Source organism: Hippichthys cyanospilos, chromosome 7 (genome assembly GCF_059441005.1).
Source record: "Hippichthys cyanospilos isolate Australia breed blue-spotted pipefish chromosome 7, RoL_Hcya_1.0, whole genome shotgun sequence".
Classification (NCBI taxonomy): domain Eukaryota; kingdom Metazoa; phylum Chordata; class Actinopteri; order Syngnathiformes; family Syngnathidae; genus Hippichthys; species Hippichthys cyanospilos.
In genome coordinates, this window is record NC_142375.1 from 22,518,532 (window position 1) to 22,533,923 (window position 15,392).

At 43.2% G+C, this 15,392-nt stretch overlaps 2 protein-coding genes across 6 annotated transcripts in view; one reads left to right on the forward strand and one right to left on the reverse strand.

Annotated features, from left to right (window-relative positions):
* The window catches only part of lrba (LPS-responsive vesicle trafficking, beach and anchor containing), a 192,523-nt gene that overhangs the window by 67,241 nt on the left and 109,890 nt on the right, over positions 1-15,392 (reverse strand). For all 5 annotated transcript variants that reach the window (XM_088418509.1, XM_088418513.1, XM_088418512.1 and 2 more), the window contains 2 exons: positions 14,607-14,750; positions 13,006-13,142 (listed from right to left, as the gene is read on the reverse strand). In XM_088418509.1, the coding sequence (XP_088274635.1) occupies positions 13,006-13,142; positions 14,607-14,750 (281 nt within the window). The remainder of the gene's footprint in view (positions 1-13,005; positions 13,143-14,606; positions 14,751-15,392) is intronic.
* Positions 11,098-12,817, forward strand: mab21l2 (mab-21-like 2). The gene has a single exon (XM_088418514.1). It carries the CDS (start codon positions 11,395-11,397, stop codon positions 12,472-12,474), a length of 1,080 nt encoding a protein of 359 aa, XP_088274640.1. The 5' UTR covers positions 11,098-11,394; the 3' UTR covers positions 12,475-12,817.

The window sequence follows — 15,392 nt, forward strand, 5'->3', positions numbered from 1 at the left end:
AAAAAACGGCAAACCCGTAATCGAAAAAGTTACGATCGTAAATGAACGCCAAACCGCGATGTTGCACCGTAATTCCCAACGAGAGCGATGAAATTTTTTAAAAAAAAGGAAAAAAAACGGATCCGACACATCCATGTGCTTTACTTGGCTATTCCGAAAACGCAGGTTCGAGCCAAGCTTTAGAAGACAGCATGACAAACAGCTGACAGGTTAAGATGGCTGACCGCCTTCTATCGCGCCGGCCCCACTCTGCCGTCAATTTGACATTTTTGCGGCTATTTAGTGACGGCTTGACGTCAAAAGCCGCCTGCGCCGGAGTAAATTCTTTCCTAATCCCGCTATTGTGGTGGGCTTAAGTGGGTGCGGGGTGAAAAGGAGACCCCTCTCAGGGAATTTCAAGCCGGGCGTCCAAAGCGGCCTTTTGAAAGAGCGGCCGAAGAATAGGACTTCAATTTATACGTATATAATAGATATATAAGATAAGGTTAAAGTTAGGGTGTCGAATCCCCGGCGGAGCATCCGTTTTGCAAAACAACGAAATATCCTAGCAAGCGTTCCATAAAAAGAACATCTAACCGACAGAAACACATGGAATGATCCGGGGCTGCTATGCTACTTCAGGACCTGGACCCTTGTTTTTAATCGAACAATAAATTCTGCTGGCTACCGTAAAATTCTGCAGATGGACATCAGTTGGTGCGCTTTCATCATGCAGCAGGACCAGAACTCAAAAGCGAGTCGAGATTTTGGTGTCATCCAGCTGAGATGCTGATGTGACCTTCAAGACAGTTCTGTACAAATGATTATATTTGGTGTGATGATCAGTGGGGGAATACTTTAATTTAATTGACGCTTAACAAAAAATGTTTTTTTTAATTGTTCATAAAATTGTTATCACAGTTTTTTGTGTTTGTTACACACGAGTCTGCTAATTTTACCTTTTAAAAACGCCCCAAATGCAAAGTAGAGTGATATACATTCTCTACAAGGAGCTTGCCGAGTTTGGCCTACCACATAAATGCAAAGCACCCGCATCTAACGATAGCAACGACGACGCTGATTCGGCTAACCCGAGTTTGAGTTGATAATATTGTTTTATTCTAAAATTAACTAATTCTTTAACTCTTGTGGTTTTATGTCACGAATTATGGCAATTCAGATGATACTTTCGCCCCAAATGCACCTTTGATCAAAGTAGAGTGATAAACATTCTCTATAAGGAGCTTGCTGAGTTTGGCCTACCACATAAATGCAAAGCACCCGCATCTAACGATAGCAACGACGCCGCTAATTCGGCTAACCCGAGTTTGAGTTGATAATATTGTTTTATTCTAAAATTAACTAATTCTTTAACTCTTGTGGTTTTATGTTACAAATGATGGCGATTCAGTTGATTCTTTTATGATATAACAGACGACTAAAACGTAAAATTTCAACATGCAAGGATTCTGACATTTCTATGTGATTGCAGCCGGATGTGCGAGATTTCGTGTACAAAAAATAATTCTAGTCCAAATTTGGGACCATAATCAACCATTCTAATTACAATTTTTGTGATGCGTTTCAATAGGATTTATGACACTGATTTCGCTGCGGTTTTTGCAACATTTCGCTAAGCGGCAGTCAAAACTATGCCAGCAATCAGAAAATTCTTTTGTTTCATTGGCGGTAGAGACCAAAACATAAATATTATAAAAAATATGATTTCCAATACTGTTATCACTGCTGTTTGTGTTTGTTACCGCCGAGTCTTTGGTGGGTGCGTAATGTGCCGTAACAACCCCATTTCAAGCGGACTGCACGGATCATTACCCCCAATGGCGAGAGAGATTTGACATTGTGTTTTTTGTTTCCCCACATCAAAACAAACCCAAAGACAAAACGTTAAAAAAGATATCTTATATTCACGAGGTTTAAGTACGCGGACGAAACGATGAGCCCGCTGAAGATATTCGGGGACGCTTTCAGGTTCATTTACAATCCGCCTGCGCCGGGACGATCGATCTTGGGATCCTGGCCGACCCCGGCCCAATAGCGAGCGAACAGCAGGTACACAGGTGCCGATTGTAATATCAGCGGCCTACCAGGCGCACCGGCATCCCAAAGCAGGCCTATCCATCAGGCGCCGGTGTCGCCTTTGACACGGGCAGCCGAAGGGAATAAATGACGGCGCGAGGGGGATCAATCAAAAGTAGGGGTGGGGATGGGGGGGACCGTCCCAGTCAAGCCCGGAGACAAGGCGTGATGGAAGGGCTCGGCTCAGGTGCGCGGAAGGGGGGGTCGGGGAGGGAGGGGCGCGTCTCATTGTGCCACGGCGCTCGGCGGTTAGACTGCGGCGCGCGGTTGCCGAGCCGAGTCCAGTCAAACTTGTTTACTAGTGAAGAAAGACTAGAAGGGAGACATTAGTCATCATTAGGTGGCGAGACCGCCGCCAGAAAAGACCTTAGCGCGCAATCGTCTCGTACGCGGAACGTCCGACACGCTTAGCATCGGCTAGGTGATTTATTAGTCTCCTTTTGAACCTTCCCAGCGCAAAGTAGGAGGAAAAAATAGGTTGCGCCTAAGTGGTGCGCAGGTGCGCGTGAAAGATACTCGGATTCAAGTGCGTTACTGGACGTTTGCGTTATAGACCGATCGGGTCTTTTCACCGCCGATAATCCGTTCGACGGTTCACCGTAACGTTTAAAGTCGAGGCGTCCGTGATTGCTAATATTGTTTAGCACCTTTAATGAGCGCTTTTCTTTTATGCTTAGTCTAAAAAGGGGGCGTTTAAACAAGACGGAATATAATTGGCTGCTTGCAGAGTTGAGTCAAGGAGCCGCCTCTTTGAATACGATTAGATGGTAATCTGTTTATTTTTTTTACTTTCATGGCACGCGTGAAGCATAAGGAGGATGTCTCGGTCTTAATCAAGCACACGTTTGCGTGTATAAAACAATAAATACGCTGAATTTGAATGACGAGAGATGATTGGATGAAACTTTACCAATCGATATATCATTTTTTATGCTCATGCCAGTCAAACAAACTCGCTTTTTGTATCGTTTTAAGCGTTACAAGCGATAACATTCAAAACGATTTCGAATGGCTGTAACGAACGGCGACGAGATCCGTCCGTTTTATTTTTAAAAGTGCGAAGAGATATACGGGAAAATGCGCTGCCTGTCAAGCCAAACATTGTAAGGAAGCCCGCCATTGCTTCAAAATAAACTTTGCTAACGCTAAAAGTAAGCGATGACACGAACGGCCTCGGTACGCTTGGACTGCTTTTATTTTGAAGTTCCTCTCAGAAGCATCGCGACGACGACGCTAACTCGATTATCTTTGGGTATTGAGATCACACGATCGATGATCAATTTCCGACCGTCCGGGCGTCATACGCGGCAACCAACAGTAGCTAGGCGGTCGACGCATGCTGCACGCATTTTAGTCGCGGAAACGCAGTGCAGTTTGACAATAGCGCTTGTGATACGGTATCGCTGGTGCTTGTAGAGTTGACCCAACAAGGTCTTTGACAATATTTTGATGGGAATCACTGTTTTTTTTTTCTTTTAACCTTGGCACACGTGGCGGATAAGGAGGAGTTCCAGGGTACAGCCAATTGATTTATGGACTAAGCGCTGTCATTTAGCAAACGGCAAGGGGAAGAGGGGGACCGATGTGTTGGGGCGCTGGGGGGGGTGGCGGGTTCCTCGGGCTCATTGATAATGACATACCTGCGCGGCCTGTCCGTTAGCCCGATAGCACAAACTACTTAGGCTCTAACTGGAAAATCAATAGTCTCCTGGCTTCGAGACCGTGCCTCTGTGATTGGCAGCCGCGGGGTGAGGCGGGCGGGGGGGAGAGAGGGTCATGAAAGCGAAGAGCGCTCCCGCTTTTGGGTAACGATCAGCTCGCTCCTTTTACGAAACACTTGGCCGATTTTCTCCGAGCGAGCGAAGGAGCGAGAAGCAACGCGGCGGCTTAGCCCGGGTATTCGTCACCGCCCCTCTAATTAGGCTTCCCGGTGGGGGGGCGCTTCTCACTGGATGCTGACCTTCAAGGAAATGCACACCAACACTTGGGAATACAAAAAAGCCGCGATTTAATGAAACGTGTCAAATGTGTGATCCGTTTAAATGTGTTCGTTTTTATATGACTTTTCTTGTTATTTTTTGCTCCAGTGTTGAGGAATTTATAAAAGAGGATTAGGGTCAGTTGAAGGGAAAAAAAACCCTTTGGCAGGATTACATGTTCTCAGGATTGTGATATTTTTACATGTGTTTCATGTGTGGTAGCAAAGGAAAAAGCATACAAAAAAAAAACACAAGGAAGGACTAAAATATCACATGGTCAAAACATGACGACTTTCAATATGCCGTCCCGTCTAGCAAACGGGAGGTGGAGAGGTACACCCTGCCGGTGTCAAATTTAGCCCATGTCGGGCTCATTTACTGCCATTAAAAGTGGGAAATATTGTCAATTTTGGACTTATTGAAAACCAGATGTTTTATCTTGCATTACTCCCGATTTTTGCATTAATCCTTTCAACCGAACAGGGTTCAATAAAAAAATGTTGTTTTGAGACTGCATAAGCACCGGAGGGCGCTCGCCGACAACTTATGACATTTGCAAGCCTTTCATTGACTTCATTGAGTGGCTTAGCCTGACTCCCATTATGCAAAGTTCTTGCTATGCATTGTGGGACTTGTAGTTGACTAAAAGCTTCGATCCTAGAACTAGAGGCTGTGGGAAAAGTTTTAGTTTGCGCGTTAAGCATAAACTATGCTGCGAGCCTTCTTGCAGGATTTGCTCGCTTGCTATTTCTTAAGCTTAATGAAGTTTTAACCTTGCGTTTGCCCCCTGGTGGTAGGATGACTGAAGGTGCTTGATTTGACATGAACGTAGCCGGCTTTTTAAATGTTGATATTTCTGAGGTTCATCTTAATTACCGTATTTACCACACTATAATGCGCACCTAAAAACCTCTTTTTTTTTTTTTTAACAAAAAAGCGGGCGTGTAATTTATAATCCAGTGCGCCTTATATATGGCTCATATCATATGCTGACTGCATCAACTGCTGACTTTGCTGATCATTGCGTTGACAGCGCAGCTCCATCTAGTGGATACATAACAGAATGCAAATGCAGCCCTAGCCACCACTGTAGCTTTGATTCCATGCGCCTTATATTGGATTTTTTTTTTTTTCATCTAGTGGATGTTAAATGCTACCCCAGCCACTGCTGTAGCTTCTATTCTATGCGCCTTATAATGCAGCGCCTCTTATATACGAAAAACATTTTAAAATAGGCCATTCATTGAAGGTGCGCCTTATAATCAGGTGCGCCTTACGGTGCGGAAAACACGGTAATCGTGGCAGCCAATACGGCGATTCCGATTAAAATTAGCTTAATTGCGCAGCCATAGACGGACGTTTTTGAGTAGCGGTGACTTGCAAAATGCGGCTATATCGCCATTATGATTAGAAATTGCTAATTTGCTATTATAAAACTTCACGGCCCGATTTGGCGCCCGCCCGACTCCAATCGCCATGACGTCATGCCGTCATACATCTCGAGCCGGCGCACCATCCTCACTTCCTCATTCAGTCGGTATTAGAAGCCTCTAAGAGGACCTTCTGCAACAACACATGCAATATTGATGCCTGGCGTCGAAACGCCGAGAGTGCTGCTGCCGCTAAACACACAAACGCGCACACACACACACAGACCGCCTCGCAGATGCTTCTCCCCGTCCGCCAATTAGTCGCCCGCGATGATTTTTCTTTTTGGAGTGAGCAGCTGCCGCGAAAGAACCAACATCCCTGACGCTCCACGTCGAGGAATTCTGTTTACATGTCTGATGCGTTTGTATTCAGAAAGGGGGGAGGGGTTCTGCCCCCCCCCTCCCATAATTGTAGTCATAACACTAACACGATGTTCAGCAGATGATATCTTGTGTATGCTTTTGGAACAAATCTGGCCTTGGAGGAGGTTCTCGTCGTCGGAAATGTATACACGGTAGCTTGACGAGCACCTGGAGGGCAAACGCGGAAAACGGATACGCTGCAAAAACGACTATTTCACCAAAATGCATAAGCTATCTCAAAACATGACACATGATGCTTGTTCTTTGTCTGCCGAGATAATTATTCTTACGTACAAGTATTTCGTTAGTACGCCTTTTTTTTCCTTCTTCTGAAATGCCTTTTGACAAACACAAATGGAGTAATGCCCTCCTCCAACATAGTTGGGGTTAGCTGTAACTGTAAATTTGAAAGAAGGGTGAAAACTGAAAAAAGTTTAAGACTAGCTGAAGATTAAGTTCAAAACGTGTCAAACTCGGTTGTTCATTTTTAAATAGAATTGTGTTTTTTTTTGTCTTTTATCCATCTTTTTTTTTTTTTAATCTGAAGACCACAATAATAGAAGCAGAACTACACGTTAAAATGCAGGATGTGCTTATTTTCAAATCACCTGTGTGTCATTATTTTGTTTTTCCAGTTGAAGACAGTATGTGGAAAATGGCTGTTTATAATGGGCGTCAATGGGACAAAAACTGGATTTAAATCACGTTCCGTGGTATCGTTTTCTGAGCGCCAATCGGAAACGGTTAGAGACTAGATCTTGGTGCCCTATTGACTTTGGCCTCTTTTGACATTTCAACAGAAATTTTAGTTCTGCTGTGTTTTTTTCTTCCATGCGTTATCTTCGATGAAACACAAAGAAAAGTTGCAAAGGCCAAAAATTGTAACCAAAAAATACAATGGTTAGTAAAGGAAAAAATCCTCTTCAATCCTATGTTGTATGTGTGGAAACAGTGCCATCCAGTGGTCACAATTGTCACTTCAGTGCTCAATCGAGTCAAGGATGTCAGCTCCCCGCCATAAAACGTATTTGACGAGAAACGTATCATTTATTTTTGTGGTAACCATTTTAAAAGACCATGGCACTGAAAGAGTTAAAGGCTGGAAAAGAACACAAATATTGCCAAAATAAAAACATATTTACACGCACGTCAGTGTTCTCTTGCTACATCGCGCTTCGGGGTTTTTGTGGCTTCACGAATTTTCATCATAAAAATTTTCTGTTGCAGGTTTACGTCACTGGTTTTCTTCCTTTTAAAGCAGACCAGTCAAAAACAGCTATTTTCTTAATTAAAAAAAAAATAAAATAAAAAAAAAAATCAACCTCCACACGCAGCATCTGGACTAGCGCAAAAGCGGACGAGGACCAGAAGAGATCCGTTATGTCTTTATAGGAGCCCCCCGGCTTTGTGTCACCATATATTACGCTAAGCTACAGTTAGCGTGTCCTTCATAATATTTGGACACTTCCTCTCCACCCTGTGCCGATTTATTCCTCCGGAGCTCCGTGTGAGATAATAAACAGTCGCACACCCGCGCGACCCCCCCCCAGCCCCAGCCCCAGAGTATTCCTCATATTCCTCCATTTTACAGGACATCTCTAATCTAAAAAAAAAGTAGAAAATAGATGGCCACACGAGACAAAGAATCCAAAAAAAAAAGGAAGAAAATGGAACGGAGAATGCTAAATTTACACTGTTTAGCCGACTACATAAATGAGAAGTAAACACAAATAACGATAGCAACAAAGACGCTAATGTAGCTAAACACCATCCATTAGAGTTAATGTTTTATTCTAAAATTAAGTCATTAATTAACCCTTGTGGCATTATGTAACAAATTATGGAAATTCCTTGGATTTTTTTTTTAATGAAAATAATCAATGGGATAAAAAACACTAGGGAGCTGAAATTTCCAGCAGATGTTTAAAACGTGTCTAATTTCAATATGCAACGATTCGGACATTTCTATGTGATTGCAGCTGGACATGTGAGATTTTGCGTACAAAAATTAATCATTGTCCAAATTTTGGACCATATAAAACCATTGTAATTACAATTTTTGAGAAGCATTTTAATAGGATTAATTGCATTGATTTTCCTGCGATTTTTGCAACATTCCATCAAGCGCCGGTCGAACTATGTCAGGGAACAGAAAATTCTTTGTTGACCGGTGTTTCACCTCAAGACGGTAGGTGGCGGTAGAGACCAGTTCATGGCTATGTCTTCAAGTGTCATCGTCACTTCACAGGCTACAGACCATAAATTTAATCTGCATATGTATGGATAGAAAAGATACCACTGAACAAAATCAATATCATACTACTCCCGGTATCTAACTCATATTTATCGGGGGCCGGATTGTAGTTGTAATTTTTGCCAGAGGGCCGGTATAATTGTGAAATTCAATCAATTTTAGGTGTGTTTGTCACACTTCTAACTAGTTTTGAAATAAGAGCCCGGAAAAAACTGTTCAAAAGAGATATTGGGAACAAAAAATGCTTGTTATTTTTACCCCCAAATTTTTAAATGTTGAGGACAACTTGCAAATTTAGGGTTTTAACCAGAAATTGAAGTTTGCTCAGGATTTCGCGGGCCACATAAATTGATGTGGCGGGCCGGATCTGGCCCCCGGGCCTTGAGTTTGACACCTATGGTCTAGACTCTTAATAAACGTGAAAACACACTCCTGGCATGGAATGCGTTAATGTCTGGGGGAAAAAAAAACAAGACACTTTTACGTCGTTGCATATCAACATTTTGATCCGCCATAAAAACTCAATTTATCTTAGTAATAGAAAAAAAAATGGTTGAGGGTTTCTCTCCCAAAAAATGTAGAAATAAATCAAATTTACTGTACATTTAAAACATTAAATAGCCAGATCACGCTCTCGATTGTCACCGCAAATCTAAACAAAAACGGACTTCCACCGCTTCACGTCTTATGGAATTATTTAAAAAAAAAAAAAAATGGTGACGAAGACCAGAGTATGCGTAGCAAAGGAGAGCTAATTCATCTTTGCCTTTTTTTCTGCGGCTCCAACGCGCCCTCGCAGCCGGCCGCCGGCTTGCGATGCGCTATTCTTAAGATCCGCCCACCAAACGCAGTCCGCATTGTCAAAAAAAAGAAGCGCGTGAAAGTAAAGAAAGCAAAACGTGACACTATATTTTCCCCTCATCTGCCATAGTTCGCATTGTACAAATCTCAGATTGACATTTTCCACATGGCCAAAAGAGCGGCGGCTGGATCTTGACCTATATTTCATATTTCAATGGGAATTATCGCGTGTTTTTTGTCAGGATAACTGACGGAGGTGTCGCTACTGGATTCTTGTTAATATGCGATGAATAGCGGCGGGGTCTTTTTTTTACAAAGGGGTTCAAAAGTTGTCAAAGAATTTACACGCGATTTGAATTGACCGAAAATCTTCACGTTGAATCGGGAACGGATCGAAGATTGAGTAAAATCATTTAACGTCATGACATGTGCATCATTCCCCACATTGAAGCAAACTACGTATCGATGAATCTACAAGTGCGTTTCGGTTGTATTTAACTTTGAAGTGTACTCGGTTACTTTTTAATCTTTTAGAACACGTTTTCAAAAAGAATCCTCGCCAGATTGTTATTTCGCTTCAACGTCATGACATGTGCATCATTCCCCACATTGAAGCAAACTACGTATCGATCCATCTACAAGTGCGTTTCGGTTGTATTTAACTTTGAATTGTACTCAGTTACTTTTTAATCTTTTAGAACACGTTTTCAAAAAGAATCCTCCCCAGATTGTTATGTCGCTTCAACGTCATGACATGTGCATCATTCCCCACATTGAAGCAAACTACGTATCGATGCATCTACAAGTGTGTTTCGGTTGTATTTAACTTGGAAGTGTACTCGGTTACTTTTTAATCTTTTAGAACGCATGTTTTCAAAAAGAATCCTCCCCAGATTGTTATTTCACTTGATGCACGATATATTTAATCCAGAGTGTTTTTTTTGGTTTTTGTTTTTTACTTTTAGACAGAATGTTGCATGATTGGCTAGCAAAAATACTACAGTTTACAACCAACACCAGGGGGGTCAACCTGTGGCACGTGGGCCGATTCTGGCCCGCAGACGGGTTTAATCCGGCCCGCGAGACGATTTTGTAGAGAATAAACATTATCTGAATTTTCTCAATATATTAAAAACTTATGTTTTAGGATTAATACTTTATGTGTATAAATAAAAGGTATTTGACACTCCTGAATTGTACGGCAAAAAAAATAAAATACTTGGTCTTCGATGCTACTCTTTTTTTGGTGTTGCTAAATGATCAGGTAAATAAGTTCAAAATAAGAGTTAAAAAAAAACAACAACAACTAAATATTTGGATCAATTGAACTCAATTTTCTGGGTAGTGTAATACAAAAAAAACAATTTAACACTTTAATATTGGGTTGGTACTTTTTTTTTTTTTTACACATTAAGGGTTAATTATAACCCAATTGGTAAAAAAAATTAAGAATCACTATACTTTTAAGAATGTGAACATTTTAATGAAAGTCAAGCATTGTTTCTTTTATTTACAGCTGTAATCTTGAAAAATAAAAAAATCCGGATCAATTTGACTCAACTTTCTCATTTTTTGCGAGTCTTTTACAAATGACCTATTTTGGCTCTTTTGACCCATTTGGATAAAGTTGCCTCACGCAAAAGAAAAAAAGTCAAGTTCTTGATATTTAAATTGTCATAAACTTTTTAGGCCTCATATTTTTTTAGTTTTAGAAATCAAACGATACGCATTGCATTGTTTGGCGTCTTGGCGTTTTTTTGACTGGAGCTTTGTACCATAATTTGGTTTAATTCTTTTTTCTATTGCCTTGCACAAAGAGACAATTGCGGGCTTTGCTCATTTCCCCCGTCATTTTTCATTATTAAAGTTAGCGAAGCTCTCGATATTTTCGAGCCCATAAGGATATTATTTTTAAAGGTCATACATTGTGCATCGTTGCTTTAAAAAAAAAAAAAAAAAAGCTTGCGAAATATAAGAACGCGTTCGGTGTATTATTTTTCGCGCGGAGCTTTTTTTTATTATTATTATAACGGGGAGTAGCGTGTAGATTTTTTTGCGTGTTTCGGTGTATCATACGAGTGCGTAAAGGTGGACTCGGCGCCTCGCGCTCTCTCTCTCTTTCTCTCTCGCTCGCTCGCTCTCTCTCTTTTTGTGCGGCGCAGCTGATTGGCTGCGCGCGGGCCGGGGTCGCCCGGCGCGTCCGGCTCGGAAAGCGAGCCCGGACCTCCTCCGCTCGTCGCTCGGGAGCCGCCATTCATAAAAGCGCGAGCGGCCGAGGAGGAGGAGGACCATGAGCGAGAGCGGGACTTTGTAGAAGGAGGCGAGGAGAGGCGAGGAGAGGCGAGGAGAGGAGAGGCGAGGCGAGGCGAGGAGAGGCGCGGGAGGCGGTCAACTTTTTCTCCCTTCTCCTTCCTGTTCGGGGGCGGCGAGCGCGTTGGATCCGTCGGCCTACTGCGACCCCCCGGCGTACGGCCCGGACCTGTGCCCCAACATGATCGCCACGCAGGCCAAGCTGGTGTACCAGCTGAACAAGTACCACGGCGAGCGGTGCGCCGCGCGCAAGGCCGCCATCGCCAAGACCATCCGCGAGGTGTGCAAGGTGGTGTCGGACGTGCTGAAGGAGGTGGAGGTGCAGGAGCCGCGCTTCATCAGCTCGCTGAGCGAGATCGACGCGCGCTACGAGGGCATGGAGGTGACGTCGCCCAACGAGTTCGAGGTGGTGCTCTACCTCAACCAGATGGGCGTGTTCAACTTCGTGGACGACGGCTCGCTGCCCGGCTGCGCCGTGCTCAAGCTGAGCGACGGGCGCAAGCGGAGCATGTCCCTGTGGGTGGAGTTCATCACGGCCTCGGGCTACCTGTCGGCGCGCAAGATCCGCTCGCGCTTCCAGACGCTGGTGGCGCAGGCGGTGGACAAGTGCAGCTACCGCGACGTGGTCAAGATGGTGGCGGACACCAGCGAGGTGCGCCTGCGCATCCGCGAGCGCTACGTGGTGCAGATCACGCCCGCCTTCAAGTGCACGGGCATCTGGCCGCGCTCGGCGGCGCAGTGGCCGGCGGCGCACATCCCCTGGCCGGGGCCCAACCGCGTGGCCGAGGTCAAGGCCGAGGGCTTCAACCTGCTCTCCAAGGAGTGCTACTCGCTGACGGGCAAGCAGAGCTCGGCCGAGAGCGACGCCTGGGTGCTGCAGTTCAGCGAGGCCGAGAACCGCCTGCTCATGGCCGGCTGCCGCAAGAAGTGCCTGTCGGTGCTCAAGACGCTGCGCGACCGCCACCTGGAGCTGCCGGGACAGCCGCTCAACAGCTACCACATGAAGACGCTGCTGCTCTACGAGTGCGAGAAGCACCCGCGCGAGGCCGACTGGGACGAGGCCTGCCTGGGCGACCGCCTCAACGGCATCCTGCTGCAGCTCATCTCCTGCCTGCAGTGCCGCCGCTGCCCGCACTACTTCCTGCCCAACCTGGACCTCTTTCAGGGCAAGCCGCACTCGGCGCTCGAGGCGGCCGCCAAGCAGACCTGGAGGCTGGCCCGCGAGATCCTCACCAACGCCAAGAGCCTCGACAAGTTATGAACGCGATCGCAGAGAAAAAACATCGCTTTTCTCGCTCGGCGCGACTGGGGGAAAACGAACACAAAAAAAAAAAACAGACGCGGGCAAAAGGTACGCTCGTTCTCCTTTCCGAATGCGCTCGCCGCCGAGCGGAGGAGGAACTCTTATTTAAAAATGCGATCGAACGTGCCAAGGATTTTTTTTTTTTATTTCGGGGGGGGAAAAAATGCAAATAAAATGCAAGTTTAAAAATAGGCCTCGTGGCGTCATTTAAATTGATTTTGAAGGACACGCACAGAAAGGCTCCAAATCTCTCAATGCTTTTTTTTAAATTACTTTCGGAAGAAAACAGCTCAACGAATGCGTCAGAGAATTTCTCATTTCAAAAACGCAAAAAGAAAAGGGCCACCTGTGGCTCCCGAAATGCGGATTTAAATTGAAAATATTTCTTCTTTAACTTCCCATTCCCCAGTTTTTTTTCTTTGCTCTACTTCCATTTACTACAGCGCAACAGATGAGCTCCGCCATTTTTTCGAGGCTTTTACGTCTTACCTTTGGCTCCATGGCCTTGAAGGCCGGGTGGTCCTCGTCCACCTCGAAGTAGAGCTCGGAGGAGGTGACGGACAGGGTGCCTCGCACCACCGCCGCCGGAGCCACCAGCTGGGCCGCCGTGCTCACGTTCACCGGGCCTGCGGGGAACCCGGCGGTGTGCGCGTGCGCGCGAACACCAGCAGAGTCCGAAGAGGGGAGATTGCGAAAGAAAAGAGCGAATGCAGCCTTTTAACAATATCAAGTAATGAATACAAATCCAGATTCAAACAAGAAAATTAGAGGCGAAAAAAAAATCAAACAAACGGAAAGGAAATATTAAATTTTCCGCATGCAAACCAGGCTGTTTAGCGTTTCCATCTTTATCATGGCGAATGTTGTTTAAAAACACACACACAAAGCTCGACTTTTACACACAAGTAAAACGTGACAGCCCAAGTGACGAATATCACCATTATTCCACTGGATATATTTTAATAGAGTCCATTGTATGAAGGGATTACGCTTTACAATCGGATTACCGGAATAATATCTAATATTTAATTAACCGTTGTTTTCAAGGGGTGACAGAAATATGAGATCGGATTTTCGGTATATAATCATTCATTATTCATGAGATAAAATGTACATTTGGAATTAATTTGTTGTATGTCTAGTATCACTTCAAGTGTGTGCGCAAAATTTAGCCACATGCACTCACATATATATATATATATATATATATATATATATATATATATATATATATATATATATATATATATATATATATATATATATATATATATATATTCACATACAATGTTTTAATAGTTTTAATAATGTTTTCAATGATAATTTTCTTTCTATTCTAAGATATAACAGTCGTGTAGTAAAAGAGTAAAAATTCAATAACTAACAGAACTTATACACTAAACACACGGTTCAAGAAAAAAATGTTTCGATAATCCATGGATTTAGCATGTGGCACTGGTTTTATATTTGTCTTATTTTATATAGTGGCATGGGGTGGTCAAAACTTTAGGGACAACTTTATTAATATACGCATAAAAAAAGCACAATGCAACTACAATTGACACTCTCCATTCCTTTAAAGGACATTTTCAATGAGCTTGTCAGAATATTAGGAACACTTAAGTGGACATTTATAGAAGTACGTCTTCCAATGTATTTATTTATTTATCTATCTATTCCGAATGGTAGGTATATTCTGTTTGAATAATTTTGATTGTGTCATTGCTGCACGGGCAGGTCAAAATATTAGGAACAGCTCACATTCTGAAAAAAAAAAAAGATCTAGAAGAATACTGTGATGACAACCGCCATCCAGCTCCACTTAAACATCTCCATTTGAAACAAAAACTGCCATGGTTTCTAAGATGTTGTCTGTCTTAGGCGAAGGTCAAAATATTAGGAACAGCCCTCAGAATGCAAGCTATGAACACACAGTTGGGTCAAAAAAACATTGCAAAAAAAAAAAAAAAAAGCCAATAATTGGGTGAATTTGACCCAATCTTCTAAGTAGAAGAAACCCCAAATGTTTTTTAGAAAGCCGCTGTTAGGAGAACCTAAACAAAACCCCATCGAGCACCCTTTTTTCATACCGGTGAAGTTTTCCAGCTCTTTCTCCTCCAGCGACGACAGCGTGTCGTCGTCGGCGTCCAGCGAGGCGTCGCTCTCAGAGTTCTGCTGGGCCACGGCCTGACTTTTGATGGAGCGCTTGCCTTTCAGCACGTCTTCTTCGCACACTGCGGGGACAACGCCGCACGCTTCATACAGTGCTCCTCAAACTTTTCTTGGCTTCCGTAACATTGAGATATCTGACTAGGATTCAAATATTATTCAAACAAGTTAGTGGGAAGAAGGTTTTAAAATGCAGAGGTTATATAAAAAAAAAAAAAGAAATGTAAGGTGAAGTTCAACAGTTCATTGAATCATTTATGATTACAGTCAAAATAATGTTAAAAAAGTAATAGAAAATGGATGCTTAAATAAATGTGATTGAAACAAGTAAGAAACAATGGTTAAAAATGATTAAAAAAAATAAAATGACTTCGACAAAAGTTATATAGAAACTGAATGGAGGGAGAAACTTCTAAACATTTTAATTTAATTAAATCACTGAACGGAATACAATTAATAAATTAAAATTAAGGATGAAATCAATCCAAACTAACATTTAAAAAAAAAAATGAATGCGATAGGCGAAAAAAAAAAGGGGTGTCAACACAAAAACTTGCATTGCGCTCCGTTTGCGAGTTGCCGTTGAAGAGATTCATGCAAAAATCGTGGGAAATGCCAATTAAAACCGAGTTTTCAATATGTCCAAAATGGACAATATTTCCACTTTTGAATGGCAGTAAATGAGCCCGACATGGGCTCAATTCGTC

Bases quoted from the DNA above. Each gene is read 5' to 3' on its own strand.
- mab21l2 (XM_088418514.1), top strand. From the start codon at position 11,395: ATGATCGCCACGCAGGCCAAGCTGGTGTACCAGCTGAACAAGTACCAC.